Genomic DNA, 22,268 nt, shown 5'->3' on the forward strand with positions numbered 1-22,268 from the left:
GATATACCGCACCCTCCTATATACCACACCCCCCATAGTTAGACTGATATACCGCACCCTCCTATATACCACACCCCCATAGTTAGACTGATATACCGCACCCTCCTATATACCACACACCCCATAGTTAGACTGATATACCGCACCCTCCTATATACCACACACCCCATAGTTAGACTGATATACCGCACCCTCCTATATACCACACCCCCCATAGTTAGACTGATATACCGCACCCTCCTATATACCACACCCCCATAGTTAGACTGATATACCGCACCCTCCTATATACCACACACCCCATAGTTAGACTGATATACCGCACCCTCCTATATACCACACCCCCCATAGTTAGACTGATATACCGCACCCTCCTATATACCACACCCCCCATAGTTAGACTGATATACCGCACCCTCCTATATACCACACCCCCCCATAGTTAGACTGATATACCGCACCCTCCTATATACCACACCCCCCCCATAGTTAGACTGATATACCGCACCCTCCTATATACCACACCCCCCATAGTTAGACTGATATACCGCACCCTCCTATATACCACACCCCCCCATAGTTAGACTGATATACCGCACCCTCCTATATACCACACCCCCCATAGTTAGACTGATATACCGCACCCTCCTATATACCACACACCCCATAGTTAGACTGATATACCGCACCCTCCTATATACCACACACCCCATAGTTAGACTGATATACCGCACCCTCCTATATACCACACACCCCATAGTTAGACTGATATACCGCACCCTCCTATATACCACACCCCCCCCCCCATAGTTAGACTGATATACCGCACCCTCCTATATACCACACCCCCCATAGTTAGACTGATATACCGCACCCTCCTATATACCACACACCCCATAGTTAGACTGATATACCGCACCCTCCTATATACCACCACCCCCCCCCATAGTTAGACTGATATACCGCACCCTCCTATATACCACACACCCCATAGTTAGACTGATATACCGCACCCTCCTATATACCACACACCCCATAGTTAGACTGATATACCGCACCCTCCTATATACCACACCCCCCCATAGTTAGACTGATATACCGCACCCTCCTATATACCACACACCCCATAGTTAGACTGATATACCGCACCCTCCTATATACCACACACCCCATAGTTAGACTGATATACCGCACCCTCCTATATACCACACCCCCCCCCCATAGTTAGACTGATATACCGCACCCTCCTATATACCACACACCCCATAGTTAGACTGATATACCGCACCCTCCTATATACCACACCCCCCCATAGTTAGACTGATATACCGCACCCTCCTATATACCACACCCCCCATAGTTAGACTGATATACCGCACCCTCCTATATACCACACACCCCATAGTTAGACTGATATACCGCACCCTCCTATATACCACACCCCCCATAGTTAGACTGATATACCGCACCCTCCTATATACCACACCCCCCATAGTTAGACTGATATACCGCACCCTCCTATATACCACACCCCCCATAGTTAGACTGATATACCGCACCCTCCTATATACCACCACCCCCCCCCATAGTTAGACTGATATACCGCACCCTCCTATATACCACACCCCCCATAGTTAGACTGATATACCGCACCCTCCTATATACCACACCCCCCATAGTTAGACTGATATACCGCACCCTCCTATATACCACACACCCAATAGTTAGACTGATATACCGCACCCTCCTATATACCACACCCCCCATAGTTAGACTGATATACCGCACCCTCCTATATACCACACCCCCCATAGTTAGACTGATATACCGCACCCTCCTATATACCACACACCCAATAGTTAGACTGATATACCGCACCCTCCTATATACCACACCCCCCATAGTTAGACTGATATACCGCACCCTCCTATATACCACCCCCCCATAGTTAGACTGATATACCGCACCCTCCTATATACCACACCCCCCCATAGTTAGACTGATATACCGCACCCTCCTATATACCACACCCCCCATAGTTAGACTGATATACCGCACCCTCCTATATACCACACCCCCCATAGTTAGACTGATATACCGCACCCTCCTATATACCACACCCCCCGTAGTTAGACTGATATACCGCACCCTCCTATATACCACACCCCCCATAGTTAGACTGATATACCGCACCCTCCTATATACCACACCCCCCGTAGTTAGACTGATATACCGCACCCTCCTATATACCACACCCCCCGTAGTTAGACTGATATACCGCACCCTCCTATATACCACACACCCAATAGTTAGACTGATATACTGCACCCTCCTATATACCACACACCCAATAGTTAGACTGATATACCGCACCCTCCTATATACCACACCCCCCATAGTTAGACTGATATACCGCACCCTCCTATATACCACACACCCAATAGTTAGACTGATATACCGCACCCTCCTATATACCACACCCCCCCATAGTTAGACTGATATACCGCACCCTCCTATATACCACCCCCCCCCCCATAGTTAGACTGATATACCGCACCCTCCTATATACCACACACCCAATAGTTAGACTGATATACCGCACCCTCCTATATACCACACCCCCCATAGTTAGACTGATATACCGCACCCTCCTATATACCACACCCCCTATAGTTAGACTGATATACCGCACCCTCCTATATACCACCCCCCCCCCCATAGTTAGACTGATATACCGCACCCTCCTATATACCACACACCCAATAGTTAGACTGATATACCGCACCCTCCTATATACCACACCCCCCATAGTTAGACTGATATACCGCACCCTCCTATATACCACACCCCCTATAGTTAGACTGATATACCGCACCCTCCTATATACCACACACCCAATAGTTAGACTGATATACCGCACCCTCCTATATACCACACCCCCCATAGTTAGACTGATATACCGCACCCTCCTATATACCACCCCCCCATAGTTAGACTGATATACCGCACCCTCCTATATACCACACCCCCCCATAGTTAGACTGATATACCGCACCCTCCTATATACCACACCCCCCCCCATAGTTAGACTGATATACCGCACCCTCCTATATACCACACCCCCCCCCATAGTTAGACTGATATACCGCACCCTCCTATATACCACACCCCCCATAGTTAGACTGATATACCGCACCCTCCTATATACCACACACCCCATAGTTAGACTGATATACCGCACCCTCCTATATACCACACCCCATAGTTAGACTGATATACCGCACCCTCCTATATACCACACCCCCCCCCCATAGTTAGACTGATATACCGCACCCTCCTATATACCACACCCCCCATAGTTAGACTGATATACCGCACCCTCCTATATACCACACCCCCCATAGTTAGACTGATATACCGCACCCTCCTATATACCACACACCCCATAGTTAGACTGATATACCGCACCCTCCTATATACCACACCCCCCATAGTTAGACTGATATACCGCACCCTCCTATATACCACACCCCCCATAGTTAGACTGATATACCGCACCCTCCTATATACCACACACCCCATAGTTAGACTGATATACCGCACCCTCCTATATACCACACCCCCCATAGTTAGACTGATATACCGCACCCTCCTATATACCACACCCCCCATAGTTAGACTGATATACCGCACCCTCCTATATACCACCCCCCCCCCCACCCCCATAGTTAGACTGATGTACAGCTTATCGACCCTCCTCAAAAAATTCATTTGATGTGGTCTACATGGATTTTAGCAAGGCTTTTGACAAGGTCCCACGTGGCAGACTGGTCAAAAAATAAAAGCCCATGGGATCCAAGGGAAAGTGGCAAATTGGATCCAAAATTGGCTCAGTGGCAAGAAGCAAAGGGTAATGGTCGACGGGTGTTTTTGTGACTGGAAGGCTGTTTCCAGTGGGGTTCCACAGGGCTCAGTACTGGTCCCTTGCTTTTTGTGATTATATATTAATGATTTGGGCTTAAATGTAGGGGGCTTGATCAAGAAGTTAACAAAAGATACAAAAATTGGCCGTGTGGTTGATAGTGAGGAGGAAAGCTGTAGACTGCGGGAAGATATCAATGGACTGGTCAGGTGGGCAGAAAAGTGGCAAATGGAATTCAATCCAGAGAAATGTGAGGTAATGCATTTGGGGAGGGCAAACAAGGCACGGGGAATACACAATAAATGGGAGGATACTGAGAGATGTAGAGGAAGTGAGGGACCTTGGAGTGCATGTCCACAGATCCCTGAAGGTAGCAGGACAGGGAGATAAGGTGGTTAAAAAGGCATATGGGATACTTTCCTTTATTAGCTGAGGCATAGAATATAAGAGTAGGGATGTTATGCTGGAACTGTATAAAACACTGGTTAGGCCACAGCTTGAGTACTGTGTACAGTTCTGGTCACCACATTACAGGAAAGATGTGATTGCACTAGAGAGGGTGCAGAGGAGATTTACGAGGATGTTACCAGGACTGGAGAATTTTAGCTATGAGGAAAGATTGGATAGGCTGGGGTTGTTTTCTTTGGAACAAAGGAGGCTGAGGGTAGATTTAATTGTGGTGTATAAAATTATATGGGGCCTCGATAGAGTGGATAGGAAGGACCTATTTCCCTTAGCAGAGGGGTCAGTGACCAGGGGGCATAAATTTAAAGTAATTGGTAGAAGGATTAGAGGGGAGCTGAGGAGAAATGTTTTCACCCAGAGGGAGGTAGGGGTCTGGAACTCACTGCCTGAATAGGTGGTAGAGGCAGAAACCCTCAACTCATTTAAAAAGAACTTGGATGTGCTCTTGAAGTGCTGTAATCCACAGGGATACGGACCAATTGCTGGAAAGTGGGATTAGGCTGGATAGCTTTTTTTCAATTGACACAGACACGATGGGCCGAATGACCTCCTTCTGAGCCTCCTTTTTCTACGTTGCTATGAGGTTGGAGGCTGTGGGGGGGGACCATCTACAGAGGAGATGAGGTCAGTACATAGAAACATAGAAAACAGGAGCAAGAGTAGGCCATTCGGCCCTTCGGGCCTGCTCTGCCATTCAAAATGATCATGGCTGATCATCTAACTCAGTACCCTGTTCCTGCTTTCTCCCCACATCCCTTGATCCCTTTAGCATTAAGAAATATATCTATTTCCTTCTTGAATACATCTAATGACTTGGCCTCCACTGCCTTCTGTGGTAGAGAATTCCACAGGTTCACCACCCTCTGAGTGAAGAAATTTCTCCTCATCTCGGTTCTAAATGGCATTCCCGTATCCTGAGACTGTGACCCCTGGTTCTGGACTCCCCAGCCATCGGGAACATCCTCCCTGCATCTTGTCTGTCTAGTCCCGTTAGAATTTTATATGTTTCGATGAGATCACCTCTCATTCTTCTAAACTCGAGTGAATATAGGCCGAGTCGACCCAATCTCTCCTCATCTGTCAGTCCTGCCATCCCAGGAATCAGTCTAGTAAACATTCGTTGCACTCCCTCCATGGCAAGGACATCCTTCCTCAGATAAGGAGACCAAAACGGAATGGGAAACTATGGCGTGATGTTTGGCGGTGTGCTCGTGGTCCAGGGGGAGGTAGGTGGAGGTGTCGGAGAGTTGGCATTCAGCCTCTGCAAGGTAGAGGTCTGTTCACCAGACAACAACAGCGCCGTCCTCATCAGCAGGTTTCATGACTATGTCAGGGTTGGACCTGAGAGAACGGAGTACTGTGAGTTTAGAGGGAGGGAGGTTCATGTGAGTGAGGGGAGCAGAGAAATTGAGATGGCTGATGACACGCCGGCAGTTCACAATGAAAAGATCAAGAGAGGGTAAGAGGCCAGAGGGAGGGGCCTAGGTGGAAAGAGAATTCTGAAGATGGGAGGAAGGGTCTGCTGTGTGGAGGGAAAAGACTTCTGGCCAAAGAAGTGGGCGCGAAGGCGAAGGAAGAAGAGCTCAGCATCGTGTCGACCTCAAAATTAATTGAGATGGGGGCGTAAGGGGATGAAGCTAAGGCCTTTGCTGAGGACTGATGGTTCGGGGTCAGAAAGGGGAAGGTCAGAGAGGATAGTGAAAACACGACAAAGGGTGAGATTGGGGGGAGGGATGGGATCAGAAGAAAGTGAAGGGGAGGAAGGATCAGGAGGGGTGTTGATATCGAAGAGTTGTTGAAGCCTGACACCTGAAAGAAGGAACAAAGGTTTTTTGTCAAAGGGCTGGATGAGGCGAAGGATGAAATGGAACTCCGGATCAGGACAATTCTGAAATAGAGCGAGTCGGTGCTGCTGGAGAGCGCGGTCGAGATCGTGCGTGTGGCGGCCTGAGCGTGGATCTCGGGAAGCGGCGAGAGCGGTGGTTCGAGGAACGCTGATTATCATAGTGATATCTATCACGGGTGGAATTTAAGTTGGAATCCATGTGGAATAAGTGCTGGAGACAGTTGCTGAGGAAAGAGATGTGTCTGTGAAAGCGAGTTTTAGAAGAAAGCTGATCAAACACGAGAAGGGAAACAGAAAGCAATGAAGGTGAACAAGGTAGAACAGACAAACAGAAATCCCGTCGGAGAGCAGAGCAGAACAACTTCAAGGTGGGGCATTTCTGAGAGAGAGGTGGCCGTGAATTAAACACTAAATCAAAAGCAAAATATTGCAGATGCTGCAAATCTGAAATAAAAACAGAAAATGCTGGAAATATCCAGCAAGTGAGGCAGCATCTGTGGAGAGAGAAACAGAGTTAATGTTTCAGGTCATAAGAACATAAGAAATAGGAGCAGGAGTAGGCTATCCGGCCCCTCGAGCCTGCTCCGCCATTCAATAATGATGGCTGATCTTCTACCTCAACCCCATTTTCCTGCGCCATCCCCATATCCCTTGATGCCTTTAATATCTAGAAATCTATCGATCTCTGTTTTGAATGTACTCAATGACTGAGCCTCCACAGCCCTCTGGGGCAGAGAATTCCAAAGATTCACCGCACTCTGAGTGAAGAAATTCCTCCTCATCTCAGTCCTAAATGGCTTAGAAACATAAAAATAGGAGCAGGAGTAGGCCATTCGGCCCTTCGAGCCTGCTCCCCCATTCAATATGATCATGGCTGATCCTCTATCTCAATACCATATTCCTGCTCTCCCCATACCCCTTGATGCCTTTTGTGTCTAGAAATCCATCCAGCTCCTTCTTAAATATATTCAGTGACTTGGCCTCCATAGCCTTCTGTGGTAGAGAATTCCACAGGTTCACCACCCTCTGAGGGAGACATTTCTCCTCATCTCAGTCCTAAATGCCCTACCCCGTATCCTGAGACTGTGACCCCTCGTTCTGGACCCCCCCCAGCCAGGGGACACATCCTCCCTGCATCCAGTCTGTCTCGCCCTGTCAGAATTTTATATGTTTCAATGAGATCCCCTCTCATTCTTCTGAACTGGAGTGAATATAGGCCGAGTCGACCCAATCTCTCCTCATACGACAGTCCTGCCATCCCAGGAATCAGTCTGGTGAACCTTCGCTGCACTCCCTCTATGACAAGTATAATCCTTTCTTGGGTAAGGAGACCAAAACTGCACACAATACTCCAGATGTGGTCTCACCAAGGCCCTGTATAACTGCAGTAAGACATCCCTGCTCCTGTACTCAAATCCTCTTGTAATGAAGGCCAACATACCATTTGCCTTCCTAACTGCTTGCTGCACCTGCATGTTAGCTTTCAGTGACTGGTGTACAAGGACACCCAGGTCCCTTTGAACATCAACATTTCCCAATCTATCACCATTTAAATAATACTCCGCATTTCTGTTTTTCCTTCCAAAGACCTTTCATCAGAACTGGAAGATGTTAAGAGTTAAAGTTTTTGAGCAAGCACAGAGACAGGGAAAGTGGGGAGGGGAGGAAAGAACAAAAGGGAAGGTCTGTGATAGGGTAGAGGGCACGAGTGATTTAATAACAAAAGGGATGATGGTGCAAGGCAAGGGAGGGTGGTAATGGGACAGGTTTAGAAACAAAAGATGGGTCTAGAGGAGCAACAACAGAATGATAACCAGCAGCTGCAGTCTGAAAAAAATGGGAGCAGTGGTTATGGTCTGAAGGTTTGAAGTCTGGAGTTATGGTCTGAAATATACTCCCTGAAAGGGCGGTGGAAACAGATTCAATAGTAACTTTCAAAAAGGAATTGGATAAATACTTGAAGGAAAGAAAATTTATAGGGAAAGAGTGGCGATTTGGGCCTAATTTGATAGCTCTTTTGAAGAGCCAGTACAGGCACGATGGGCCACATGGCCTCCTTCTGTGCTGTAACATACTGCGATACTATCGTAGAAAGGTTACAGCACAGAAGGAGGCCATTTGGCCCAACGAATCCGTGCCGGCTCTATGCAAAAGCAATCCAGCTAGTCTCACTCACCCGCCCTTTCCCCGTAGCCCTGCACGTTTTCTCCTTTTCAAGTACTTATCCAGTTCCCTTTTGAAGGCCATGATTGAATCTGCCTCCACACCCCCTCGGGCAGTGCATTCCAGATCCTAACCACTCGCTTGTGTTTTTAAAAAAAAAGTTTTACCTCATTTCACCTTTGGTTCTTTCGCCAATCACCTTAAATCTGTGTCCTCTGGTTCTTGACCCTTCCACCAATGGGAACAGTTTCTCTCTACTCTGTCTCGACCCTTCATGATTTTGAACACCTCGATCAAATCTCCTCTCAACCGTCTCAGTTCCAAGGAGAACAACCCCAGCTTCTCCAGTCTATCCATGTAACTGAAGTCCCTCATCCCTGGAATCATTCTAGTAAATCTCTTCTGCACCCTGTCTAAGGCCTTCACATCTTTCCTAAAGTGCGGTGCCCAGAACTGGACACAATACTCCAGTTGTGGCCGCACCAGTGTTTTATAAAGGTTCATCATGACTTCCTTGCTTTTGTACTCTATGCCTCTATTTATAAAGCCCAGGATCCCATATGCTTTTTTAACCACTTTCTCAACCTGCCCTGCCACCTTCAACGATTTGTGTACATATATTCCTAGATCTCTCTGTTCCTGTACCCTTTTTAGAGTTGTGCCCTCTAGTTTGTATTGCCTCTCCTTGTTCTTCCTACCGAAATGTATCACCTCGCATTTTTCTGCATTAACTTCATCTGCCACGTGTCCGCCCATTCCACCAGCCTGTCTATGTCCTCTTGAAGTCTATCACTATCCTCCTCACTGTTTACTACCCTTCCAAGTTTTGTGTCATCTGCAAATTTTGAAATTGTGCCCTGTACACCCAAGTCCAAGTCATTAATCTATATCAAGAAAAGCAGTGATCCCAGCACTGACCCCTGGGGAACACCACTGTACACCTCCCTTCAGTCCAAAAAACAACTGTTCACCACTACTCTCTGTTTCCTGTCTCTTAGCCAATTCTGCCCCCTTTATTCCATGGGCCACAATCTTGATGATAAGCCTACCGTGCGGCACTTTATCAAACACCTTTTGAAAATCCATATACACCACATCAGCTGCATCACCCTCATCGACCCTCTCTGTTACCTCATCAAAAAACTCAATCAGATTAGTTAAACAGGATTTGCCTTTAACAAATCCGTGCTGGCTTTCCCTAATCAATCCACACTCGTCCAAGTGACTGTTAATTCTGTCCCGGATTATCGTTTCTAAAAGTTTCCCCACCACCGAGGTCAGACTGGCCTATTTAGTACCCAATCCTGCCCTTTCTTAAGCCAGGTCTCCGTTATTGCCACATCATATTCCCATATGGCTATTTGCGCCTGCAGCTCACCAACCTTGTTTACCACGCTGCGTGTGTTTACACACATGCCTGTAAAAAATCTTAGACTTTCTTGTACTCTCTCTCTTAGTCTGATCCCACCTAATACCGTACTACTTCTTGCTCTAGTGCTATCTGTCTCTCCCAATCCTTTGTGCCCCTTGTTTCTCCTTTCCAATGCTACATACTGTGCCTCCCAAAACAAATTATGAAAGCTGCTGGTTTGTTGTAAAGCCCCAACTCATTCACTAATGTTCTTTCGAGAAGGGGCAATGTATCCCCACTCGGTTTGTCCTCTGCAGTATACGGTTGCTGCACAGTCCATTATGATCTGAGTTAAGTTGGACCACGATTCTAATGAGTAAATTGGCCTAAGAACCAGGGTTCCTTGGTTAGTGGGACACAAGGTTGACCATTAGCTAATCTACCCCAGGAAGGATAATAAGGTAAAGTCAAACAGTGATCACCTTTGTACAGTTTGGGAGTGGGGAAAATAGGGAAAGCTGTACAAGAATCTCCCCTGTAGGGTAGGGGCTGAACATGCTATCGAAACACCTTGTCCTCTGGGGAACAGGAATAGAACTCTGGGAGCCTCTTGTTCCAGAATGTGGCTATGAAGTGGAACTCTTGGTAGCTCCATTTGAGATCTATCTGCCTCTGGAAATCATGTGGAAGAAGGTACCTCGTTGATTTGCACAAGGCACTGGCCTTTTATGTGGATTTGATAGTGTGTTACAGCTTCATCAGTGTGAACAGGAATTGAAACCCTAAGCAAAGCCAATAGTTAGCACAGGGGAGCAGTACCTCCATGTGCGGCTTTCTGGCATGACCTGATACTCCAGGGTAAGGTAAAGGTAAGCTCATTCTACTTTTGAAAGAGCCACCTTCCTGGGCCAACCATGCACAAGGTTCCTAGGGAGGGGATCTGCAAGGCAATGACCTGGAACCATATCTGTGTCTCTACCAAGGATATTGCCTTCACTTAACAGCTATTTTGATGCAAGCCACTTGAAGCTATTTCCTCAAACTCCAACTGCAGCCCATGTGCTACTTTGGTATACTGCTGTTCCATGAGGAAGAATAAAAACAGAAAATGTTAGAAAAGCTCAGCAAGTCAGGCAACATCTGTGAATAAAGAAATAGTTAACATTTCAGGTCGATGACCTTTCGTCAGAACTGGAAGAAGTTGAAGATTAAACAGTTTTTAAGCAAGGACAGAGCCAGGGAAAGGGGGGAGGGATGGGGAAAGGGAGGCCTGTGATAGGGTAGAGGGCAAGAGTGATTAAATGACAAAAGGGATGATGGTGCAAGGCAAGGAGGGTGGTAATAGGACAGTGAAGAAACAAAAGATGGGTCTAGAGGAGCTGTAAATGGCAACAGCAGAACCATTACCAGCAGCTGCTGTCCTGCACAAAAACAATGGGAGCAGTGGTTATGATTTGAAGTTATTGAAAATCAGTGTTGAGTCCGGAAGTTGTAAAGTGCCTAAACGAGAGATGAGATGCTGTTCCTCGAGCATCCATTGAGCTTCATTGGAACAATGTAAGAGGCCGATGACAGAGGGGTCAGACCGGGAGTGGGTCGGGGAATTAAAATGGCAAGTGACCAGCAGGTCAGGGTCACACTTGCAGACAGAGCGGAGGTGTTCAGCAAAGTGATCATCCAGTCTGCATTTGGCCTACTCAATGTAGAGGGGACCGCACTGTGAGCAGCGAATACAGTATAGTAAATTGAAAGTACAAAAACTGCTATTTCACCTGGAAGGAGTGTTTGGGGCCCTGGACGGTGGGGAGAGAGGAGGTGAAAGGGCAGGTGTTGCATCTCCTGTGCTCGCATGGGAAGGTGCCGTGGGTGTCGCGATCTCACCACCAAACACATCGTCCCCTCCCCTTCGGAATGCTGAAAGGGGAGGGGACGATGTGTTTGGTGGTGAGATCGCGCTGCAGATGGTGGAAATGGCAGAGGATGATCTGTTGAAATTTTCTAGTTAGGGGCGAGAGCAGGAATCGGCACCGATAGTCGTCATTGTACTGGGAAAAGAGGTGAGGGAGGGGATCTGAGTAGGACTGGAACAAGGAAAATTCCACATATCCCACAAAAACGCAGGCATGGCTGGGACCCATACGGGTTCCCATAGCGACACCTTTTATTTAGAGGAAGTGAGTGGAGTCAAAGGAGAAGTTGTTTAATGTAAGAACAAGTTCAGCCAGGTGGAGGAGGGTGGTGGTGGATGGGGACTGGTTTGGCCTCCGTTCAAGGAAGAAGCGGAGGGCCCGCAGGCCATCCTGGTGGGGGATGGAGGTGTAGAGCGACTGGACGTCCATGGTGAAAGGGGGACGTAGGTCGAAAGAGACTGGACAAGGAGAGGAAAAAGAGTCGAGATGGGAGGAAATAAGTTCCCTGGGCAAGAACTGCCTGAAAAGATGGGTCTCCTAGGGCAGTCCTGTTTGTGGATCTTGGGAAGGAGGTAGAAGGGGCCTGTGTGGGATTGGGAGACTGAGGTTGGAGGACGTGGGGGAAGATCTCCAGAGGAGATGAGGTCATTGACGGAATGGGAAATTATGGCTTGATGAGGAATAATGTCGGATTACCTGCCTTGAATCTCGATCTTTGCATATATTGAAATACATAGAAGTCACAGCACGGAAACAGGCTATTTGGCCAACTGGTCCGTGTCGGCATTTACTGTTTACAGTAGCAAATAGTTCTAATCACATTTACCTACTCGATTATGTACCACCAACCCCTTTTCCTTCATTATATATAAAGGCCCTCATGCCTGCACCTCGTTTCTCTATCTGATCTGCCGCAGCTTGGAGGAGCTGGGAGATCAATCCCTTTGTTGTTGGTGTCACTATTCTACTGTTTTTGAGGTCTTGGCTGTACTCAGATGAAGGTGCATCCCTGATGGGGCATGTTACACAGTTCAGCAGGGCGACAGGCACGAACTTTGTAATGGGATAGTGCTCAAAATTGATGTTGCGTGGCCGGTGACCAACATCCTGTTGCAGGTGGAGGTTGGTCTTCAAAGCATGAAGCCTATGATAAGAGGTCATTGTTTTTGTAGTAATTCTAATAAAATTGTGTTTTACTGACGTGACAGGTGCCCTAACGAAGCTAAAGGCACAGCACCAGGAGGATTCCAACAGCACCGCTCTGGTTGGCAATAAACCTGCCCTCCTTCGTTCCCTTTTTACTGTCGGTGCACTGTGCCGTCACTTTGACTTTGATCAAGAAGAGTTTAAAGGCAACACTAAGGTAGTAATTGTGCATCTCTAATTATGGGGTAGTTAATCTTATAGTTAATCATCTTAAAGACTCCTTTAGATAAATTCTTGATGTATAAAGAATTGTGAAGATTCTTACTAAGAAGCAAGTCACAGCTTCCAGCCTCAACGTGCTCCAGCAACCCCATTTCTCCTCCCTCCAGGTTCACACGTGACAACTGACACTGAAGCTGTAGCACCGATCCAGTCTTTTTCAAAACTTTGTATCGAACAGTGCGTCGCCACTGGGTGGCTTTGATTGAGCTGCTCAATCCATGTGATGATAATCACATAGCCAATTCGTGGTTGTATACAAGGGCCAGATCTCAGCTCAAATTCGGCATAGTTTAATGTACCATTGAACCATTAGCCCCTGCAGACATGGTCTTTTCACCACAACACCTGGCTCAAGCAAGACCACCAGATATTATGGAGCTGAATGGTAGTAAAGAAGACATTAGTTCCTCTGATTCTTCAGGTTCAATCATTCTTCAGCCCTCCCACACAGAGCGTTGCATTGGATTTGGAAGTATCACTCATTATCAACCCTGTGGTGAAGCACAAAGTATATTTGGTACTAATGAAAGCTCACCCTTTCTGATGCGATGTATAAACTGTATTACACAGAAATCGATTCATTCTTCTGCGTTGGTCTGTGTGCAGGTGAAATACAACAACAGTAGCTTGAATTTTATAGCCTTTACCGTACTAGAACGTCCTTAGCCCCTTCACAGGACAAAAATTTATCAGACAAAAATTGGCACCGAACCAAAGGAGGAGTAGGACAGGTGACTAAAAGCTTGGTCAAAGAGGTAGGTTTTAAGGAGGATCTAAAAGGAGATGAGAGAGGTAGAGACAGAAAGATTTAGAGAGGAGAGCTTAAGGCCTAGGCAGCTGAAGGTACAGCCGCCAATGGTGGGGCGAAGGAAGTAGGGGATGTACAAAAGGCCTGAGTTGGAGGAGCGTAGAGATCTCAGAGGGTTGTAGCGCTGGAGAAGGTTACAGAGGTAGGGAGGGGCGAGGGCCATGGAGGGATTTGAAAACCAAGATAAGAATTTTAAAATTGAGGCGTTGTTGGACCGGGAGCCAATGTAGGTCAGCGAGCACAGGGGTGATGGGTGAACGGGACTTGGTGCGAGTTAGGATACGGGGCAGAGTTTTGGATGAGCTCAAGTTTATGGAGGGTGGAAGTTGTGAGGCCGGGCAGGCGAGCATTGGAATAGTGGAGTCTGGAGGTAATAAAGGTATTGATGAGGGTTTCAGCAGCAGATGAGCTGAGGCGGGGCGGAGACAGGTGATGTTATGGAGGCGGAAGTAGGCAAACTTGCTGATGGAGGCTGGAAGCTCCGCTCATGATCAAATAGGATGCCAAGGTTTCAAACACTCCAGTTCAGCTTGAGACAGTGGCTAGGGAGGGGGCTGGTATCAGTGGCTGGGGAAGGGAGTTTGTGCCGGCAGCTGAAGACAATGCCTATGGGAGCAGAATGTAAATGGGGAACGGATGCCAAGATGAAACTCTGGGTTCCTCCAGAGGTGACCTTGGAGGATGGAAGAAGCAGCCATTGCTGTCAGTGTGCTAGCTGTGTTAGGACAACCATGAGCAGAATCATGTAAAGGCAGTCCATGGAGGTGGGCTTTGGAGGAGAGGCAGTGGAGAAGACTGGCATAGCTGCCCATGAGAGATCAGAGGACTGGAGGGATAACACACCCAGTTACACTGGAAAGAATGTTAGTGCATTTGACCATAATGGGCTCAGTGCTGTGGCAGGATAGAAACCGGACTGAAAGGATTTGAACAGGATTGTGGGAGGTGGGCGTAGAGCTGAGCGGTAATGGTACATTTGAAGAGAGGAAACGGAGAATCCACACAAGGATTGAAATTTAAACCCGAGTGCAATTCATCCACCAACCAGTAGTTAATACTGTATTCAGACGTTGTGCCTGTTAGCTGTGTCAGCCAGAGAGACATTTCGAACATAATGCAGACTGCGAAATTGCTGCAATAATCCACAGTCCACGCTCCAGGTTACTGCAGGTTTCCTCTTGTTAAACAAGTGTTCCTGACTGAAAATTTCAAGTTTATGGATTTGCAGCTGTTAGAGGTTCTGACTAAAGGGGAATAACACTTCCTGGACCATATTGAGGGATGCTGCAAGAATTACCAGCAGAACATGAAAACAATCTCAGGCAAGACTCCTAAACCATATACCATATGGCCAGATATCTACTCTCTGGACAAAGGCGGGGTTCATTTTAAGGCAACAGGTGCTGCTAAAAGAGCCAGACAGAAACATGTTGCAAGCAAGTGATACCTTGTCATATTGGATGCATGGGCGAGAGAGATGGGCTATTGTCTGTTTCTGTGAGACAACTTTCACCCCCCAAAAAATTGAAGATGATTTTTTTGAGTTGCAAAATACTTCTAACAAGGGGGCTAGCTTCAAAGATAAAGGTTATTCTTTCCCAAGAAATACAGAAGGTTTCTTTAAGCCAGGAAAGCTGCAGGTTCTACTGCTGTTTCCAGTGGGAGGAAATCTGTACAGCACGTAGAGCATAAGTGTCTTGACAGCCTCATTCTTGATGGTGATGTTCCTGGACTTGCAGGTAGTGCATCCAGAAGGATGGCTAGCTGCACAGGTGCTACCATTCACCAATGTTCTGGAAGTGTTTTCAATAATGGTAGCCTTGCTTTAGCTGCTTCACATTCACCCCTACAAACTTGATTAGCTTTTCAGCTCCCTCTCAAAATTCAGTGTAGACGACTGTTTACATTGTAACTGCAGGAAGCTGGGATTGCTCAACTGAGAGAAGTCCCACCCAGAGCCAGTGCAGGATCTGCTCTTCATGTGTGTTCACTTCCAGACCTCCCTGGTGTATTACAGAAGCACAATCACATCATAGGACTTGATTCCTTGTCTCTCCTTGGGATGCAGGATGGGACACATGGATGTAATGGCATCAGATGCAAGATTGGATCATTCCTGTTAAACTTTCACACAATGGCACTCAGGACACTCTCTAATCCAAAGTTAAAGTGGAAGAAAAGTCTAGGAAGGGGCAGTACATTTTGTTCAAAGTACTAGCCCTTTTTATAGAAGAAAATGAATGAGGAATTAAATTTCTTGGTTTTTGGTATTTACTGAGCTCACTTTTCTATCCTCTTCACATTCAGGTGGTTATTAAAGAGAAGGTGCTAGAACTGCTGCTCTACTTCACAAAACATGAAGATGAAGAAGTTCAGACCAAAGCAATCATAGGGTTGGGTAAGTGGTGTAAATTGTTACTGTACCAGTAATATTTAAAACAGTGATTGATCGAGTTCAGCAGAAATATATTCCTCTGAACAAACGAGCCAATAATGCAACACCATGGATGAATCAGAGATGAGGGTAAAATTGAAACTAAAGAAAAAGGCATGCACTAAGTACACAGACAATGAAGGAGAGGATGACAAAAGGGAATAGGAAGAGGTTAGGAAAGAAGTCAAAAAAACAATTAGGAAAATAAACAGGAAGTATGAAATTAAATTATCGAAGAATGTAAAAAGAAAAAGTATTCTACAGACAGATAACAAAAGAATAATCAAGGTAGAGATAGGGCCACTAAAGGATACACAAGGTAAACTCACAGGTAATGACAACGAAATGGCAGAAATATTGAATAATTACTTTCCCTCAGTATTTACCAGAGAGACTAACATGGTGAGTATGACATTGAAAGATATCAAGACATTTAAGATAGAAATGGGGAAGACAATTGATAAACTAATCAAACTTAGAGCGGATAAAATCGCTGGACCGGATAGATTGCATCCACGCATAGAATCATATATTGGTTCCAGCACAGAAGGAGACCATTCGGTCCATCAAGCCCGTACCGGCTCTTTGAAAGAGCAAATCCAGACAGTCCCATTCCCCCATTCTTTCCCCATAGCCCTGCAAATTTTTTACCTTCAAATATTTATCCAATTCCTTTTTGAAAGCCACGATTGAATCTGCTTCCACCACCTTTCAGGCATCTACCTGACCCTACTCCTTGAGAATGGTCTGATCTTCTCCGCCCCAGTCTCACAGATCTCCTCCTTCTCACAGTCTAAAAATTAGAGCCAGACCTTTCAGGAGTGAGATTAGAAAACATTTCTACACACAAAGGGTGGTAGAAGTTTGGAACTCTCTTCCACAAACAGCAATTGATACTAGCTCAATTGCTAAATTTAAATGTGAGATAGATAGGTTTTTGGCAACCAAAGGTATTAATGGATATGGGCCAAAGGCAGGTATATGGAGTTAGATCACAGATCAGCCATGATCTTATCAAATGGCGGAGCAGGCACGAGGGGCTGAATGGCCTACTCCTGTTCCTATGTTCCCCGGGCTTATAAGAACATGGGAGGAGGCCAATTGGCCCCGCGAGCCTGTTGCGCCGTTCAGTTAGACCGTGGCCGATCTGTACCTCAGCTCCGTTTACCCACCTTCGTTCCCTTAGCTAACAAATATCTACCGATCTCAGGCTTGCCAATGGACCACGTGCATGCGGGTGTCTATAGGTCACAGACTAGCACCAAGAGGATGCTATTCAGATTAAAGAACGTACATTTCGATAGCGCCTTTCACGACCCGAGGACGTCACAAAGCTCCCGCAGCCAAAGGAGCACTCCACTTGAAGCGCAGTCACTTTTGCAATGTTGGAAACTCGGCTATAAAAAAAGCAAACCAAGCACTGGGGTTCATTTCTACAGGGATAGAATTGAAAAGCAGCGAAGTTATATGAAACTTGTATAGGACCTTGGTTACACCACACTTGGAGCAATGTGGCACTCGCTACCACAAGAAGTAGTTGAGGCACATGCCACTCCGCTTTTTAAGAAAGGAGAGAAAGGGAAACCAGGGAATTATAGACCAGTTAGCCTAACATCTGTTGTGGGGAAATGCTAGAGTCTACAATTAAGGATACGGTGACTGAACACCTCGAGAATTTTCAGTTAATTAGAGAGAGCCAGCATGGATCTGACAAACCTGATTGAATTTTTTGAAGAGGTGACTAAAGTAGTGGACAGGGGAATGTCAATGGATGTTATTTATGTGGACTTCCAGAAGGCATTTGATAAGGTCCCACATAAGAGACTGTTAGCTAAGATAGAAGCCCATGGAATCGAGGGAAAAGTACGGACTTGGTTAGGAAGTTGGCTGAGCGAAAGGCGACAGAGAGTAGGGATAATGGGTAGGTACTCACATTGGCAGGATGTGACTAGTAGAGTCCCGCAGGGATCTGTCTTGGGGCCTCATTTATTCACAATATTTATTAATGACTTAGATGAAGGCATAGAAAGTGTCATATCTAAGTTTGCCGATGACACAAAGATTGGTGGCATTGTAAGCAGTGTAGATGAAAACATAAAATTACAAAGCGATATTGATAGATTAGGTGAATGGGCAAAACTGTGGCAAATGGAATTCAATGTAGACAAATGTGAGGTCATCCACTTTGGATCAAAAAAGGATAGAACAGGGTACTTTGTAAATGGTAAAAAGTTAAAAACAGTGGATGTCCAAAGGGACTTAGGGGTTCTGGTACATAGATCATTGAAGTGTCATGAACAGGTGCAGAAAATAATTAATGAGGCTAATGGAATGCTGGCCTTTATATCCAGAGGACTGGAGTACAAGGGGGCAGAGGTTATGCTGCAGCTATACAAAACCCTGGTTAGACCGCACCTGGAGTACTGTGAGCAGTTCTGGGCACCGCACCTTCGGAAGGACATATTGGCCTTGGAGGGAGTGCAGCGTAGGTTTACTAGAATGATACCCGGACTTCAAGGGTTAAGTTACGAGGAGAGTTTACACAAATTGGGGTTGTATTCTCCAAGAGTTTAGAAGGTTACGGGGTGATCTGATCGAAGTTTATAAGATATTAAGGGGAACGGATAGGGTGGATAGAGAGAAACTATTTCCGCTGGTTGGGGATTTTAGGAGTCAGGGGCACAGTCTAAAAATTAGAGCCAGACCTTTCAGGAGTGAGATTAGAAAACATTTCTACACACAAAGGGTGGTAGAAGTTTGGAACTCTCTTCCGCAAACGGCAATTGATACTAGCTCAATTGCTAAATTTAAATGTGAGATAGATAGCTTTTTGGCAACCAAAGGTATTAAGGGATATGGGCCAAAGGCAGGTATATGGAGTTAGATCACAGATCAGCCATGATCTTATCAAATGGCGGAGCAGGCACGAGGGGCTGAATGGCCTACTCCTGTTCCTTCTGATGCTTCTAACTTACTTAACAGTCTTTTATGTGGGACCTTATCAAATGCCTTCTGGAAGTCCATATAAACAATATCCATTGACATTCCCCTATCCACTACTTTAGTCACTTCTTCAAAAAATTCAATCAGGTTTGTCAGGCACAACCACCCTCTTTTTCCTAATATAACGATAAAAGTTCTTCGTATTGGTTTTGATATCCCTTGCAAGTTTCTTTTCATACAGTCTTTTTGTAGCTCTTACTATCTGTTTTGTGACCTTTTGTTGATCTTTGTATCTTTCCCATTCGCCAGGATTTGTGCCATTTTTTGCCTTTTTGTATGCCCTTTCCTTATGTCTTATGCTGTCCCTTACCTCTTTAGTTGTCCATGGCTGTTTTTTTTTGGCAAGTAGAGTTCTTGCCCCTCAGGGGTATAAACCGGTTCTGCATCACATTAAATGTTTCTTTAAACATTTCCCACTGATCATCAGTCGTTTTAACCATTAACAGATTTGCCCAGTTTACTGTGGACAGTCTCTGTCTCATCCCATTGAAGTCGGCCTTACCCAAGTCTAGAATCTTAGCAGCTGACTCACTTTTTTCCCTTTCAAACACTACATTGAACTCGATCATGTTATGATCGCTATTGGATAGATGTTCATGCACAGTTAAGCTGTCAACTAAATCTGGTTCATTACTCGTTACTAAATCTAGTATGGCTTGCCCCCTTGTTGCCTCCAGGACATACTGCTGTAGAAAACTATCCCAGACACACTCAAGAAATTCACTACCTTTCTGACAGTTGCTCGTCTGCTTTCCCCAATCTATGTGAAGGTTGAAGTCCCCCATTGAGACCACTATGCCTTTCTTATAAGCTTGTCTAATCTCTGCATTTATACAATCTAGCACTTCAGAGCTGCTGCTAGGGGTCCTAAACACAATTCCCACGATAGTCTTAGATCCTTTCCTATTTCTCAATTCAACCCGTAAGGTCTCTGTTGTCTGCTTACCTCTTGTTATATCCTCCTTTATCATTGAAGTGAATTCATCTCTAATCATTAAGGCTACTCCTCCCCCTCTTCCATTTTCCCTGTCTCTCCTCTGGACCTTATAACCCGGTATATTTAGTTCCCAATCCTGACCATCCTGCAGCCATGTCTCAGTAATAGCTATCATGTCATACCCTCCAATTTGAATTTGAACCTGTAGTTCATTTAATTTATTCCTTATACTCCATGCATTTGTATATAGAACTTAGTTGGTCCACACACCCTAGTCTGACCTTCAGCTTTGATGCTGGGTTAATCGCCTTACGCCTTCTAGTTTTTACTTTATCTGCAGTGTCTAAAGTACACTTTCTTTCTGCTGCTCTACGCTTTTCCCTTTCACTTGTTCTCGAACAACTGTTTGTACTATTTGTATTGTAAATTTCCCCTGGGTCTTCCCCTCTCTTGCTGCTCTCAACTTTACTCCTTTCTGACTCCCCGCTCAGGTTCCCATCCCTCTGCCAATCTAGTTTAAACCTTCCCCAACAGCACTAGCAAACACCCCTGCGAGGATGTTGGTCCCGGTCCTGCTCGGGTGTAACCCGTTCCGCTTGTGCAGGTCCCACCTTCCCCAGAACCGATCCCAATGTCCCAGGAATCTAAATCCCTCCCTCCTACACCATCCCTGCAGCCACGCATTCATCCGGTCTATTCTCCTGTTCCTATACTCACTAGCACATGGCACTGGTAGTAATCCTGAGATCACTACCTTTGAGGTCCTGCTTTTTAATTTATCTCCTAACTCCTTGAATTCACCTTGCAGGACCTCATCCCTTTTTTTACCTATGTCAATGGTACTGATATGGACCACGACTACTGGCTGTTCACCCTCCCCCTCCAGAATGTCATGAAGCTGCTCCGCAACATCCTTGACCCTAGCACCAGGGGGGCAACATACCATCCTGGAGTCACGTTTACGGCCGTAGAAACGCCTATCTGTTCCCATTACAATTGAATCCCCTATCACTATGGCCCTGCCACTCTTATTCCTCCCCTCCTGTGCAGCAGAGCCACCCGTGGTGCCCCGAACTTGGCTCTTGCTGCTTTCCCCTGATAAGCCATCTCCCACAACAGTATCCAAAGCGGAATATCTGTTTGAGAGGGAGATGGCCCCAGGGGACTCCTGCTCTACCTCCCTAGTCCTTTTACTCTGCCTGGCGGTCACCCATTTCCTTTCTGCCTGCGTAATCTTTACCTGCGGTGTGACCACCTCACTTGAATGTGCTGTCCACGATAATCTCAGCATCGCGGATGCTCCACAGTGAATCCACCCGCAGCTCCAGCTCTGAAATGCGGTTTGCCAGTAGCTGCAGCTGGACACACTTCCTGCACATATGGTCGCCAGGGACACTGGTCGTGTCCATGACTTCCCACATCGTGCAGGAGGAGCATATCGCGGGTGCGAGCTCTGCAGCCATGACTTGCCTTAGATTTACCCTGCGTTCACCTCTCAGACTCTCCTCCCACTCTCGGTCTCTCCTTTTATACTGTACTCGCCTCTCGGACACTCCTTCCTCACCTGTGACGTCACATAGTAGTTTTCTCTTGTTGCAGGTCTGCTGCTGCTTCTGTCCCCACTCTCAGTCTTCTGCTGCTCAGGTCCACACAAGAACATAAGAAATAGGAGCAGGAGTCGGCCAATCGGCCCCTCGAGCCTGCTCTGCCATTCAATAAGATCATGGCTGATCTGATCCTAACCTCAAATCTAAATTCATGTCCAATTTCCTGCCCGCTCCCCGTAACCCCTAATTCCCTTTACTTCGAGGAAACTGTCTATTTCTGTTTTAAATTTATTTAATGATGTAGCTTCCACAGCTTCCTGGGGCAGCAAATTCCACAGACCTACCACCCTCTGAGTGAAGAAGTTTCTCCTCATCTCAGTTTTGAAAGAGCAGCCCCTCATTCTAAGATTATGCCCCCTCGTTCTAGTTTCACCCATCCTTGGGAACATCCTTA

General features: G+C 46.3%; 1 protein-coding gene across 1 annotated transcript in view; it reads left to right on the plus strand.

Annotated features, from left to right (window-relative positions):
- nipblb (NIPBL cohesin loading factor b) overlaps nt 1-22,268 on the plus strand; it is a 690,432-nt gene that overhangs the window by 562,560 nt on the left and 105,604 nt on the right. Inside the window, exons 40-41 of the mRNA XM_067977852.1 lie at nt 12,866-13,020; nt 16,201-16,291. Coding sequence (XP_067833953.1) covers nt 12,866-13,020; nt 16,201-16,291 — 246 coding nt within the window. The remainder of the gene's footprint in view (nt 1-12,865; nt 13,021-16,200; nt 16,292-22,268) is intronic.

This window comes from Heptranchias perlo, unplaced genomic scaffold (genome assembly GCF_035084215.1).
Source record: "Heptranchias perlo isolate sHepPer1 unplaced genomic scaffold, sHepPer1.hap1 HAP1_SCAFFOLD_182, whole genome shotgun sequence".
Classification (NCBI taxonomy): domain Eukaryota; kingdom Metazoa; phylum Chordata; class Chondrichthyes; order Hexanchiformes; family Hexanchidae; genus Heptranchias; species Heptranchias perlo.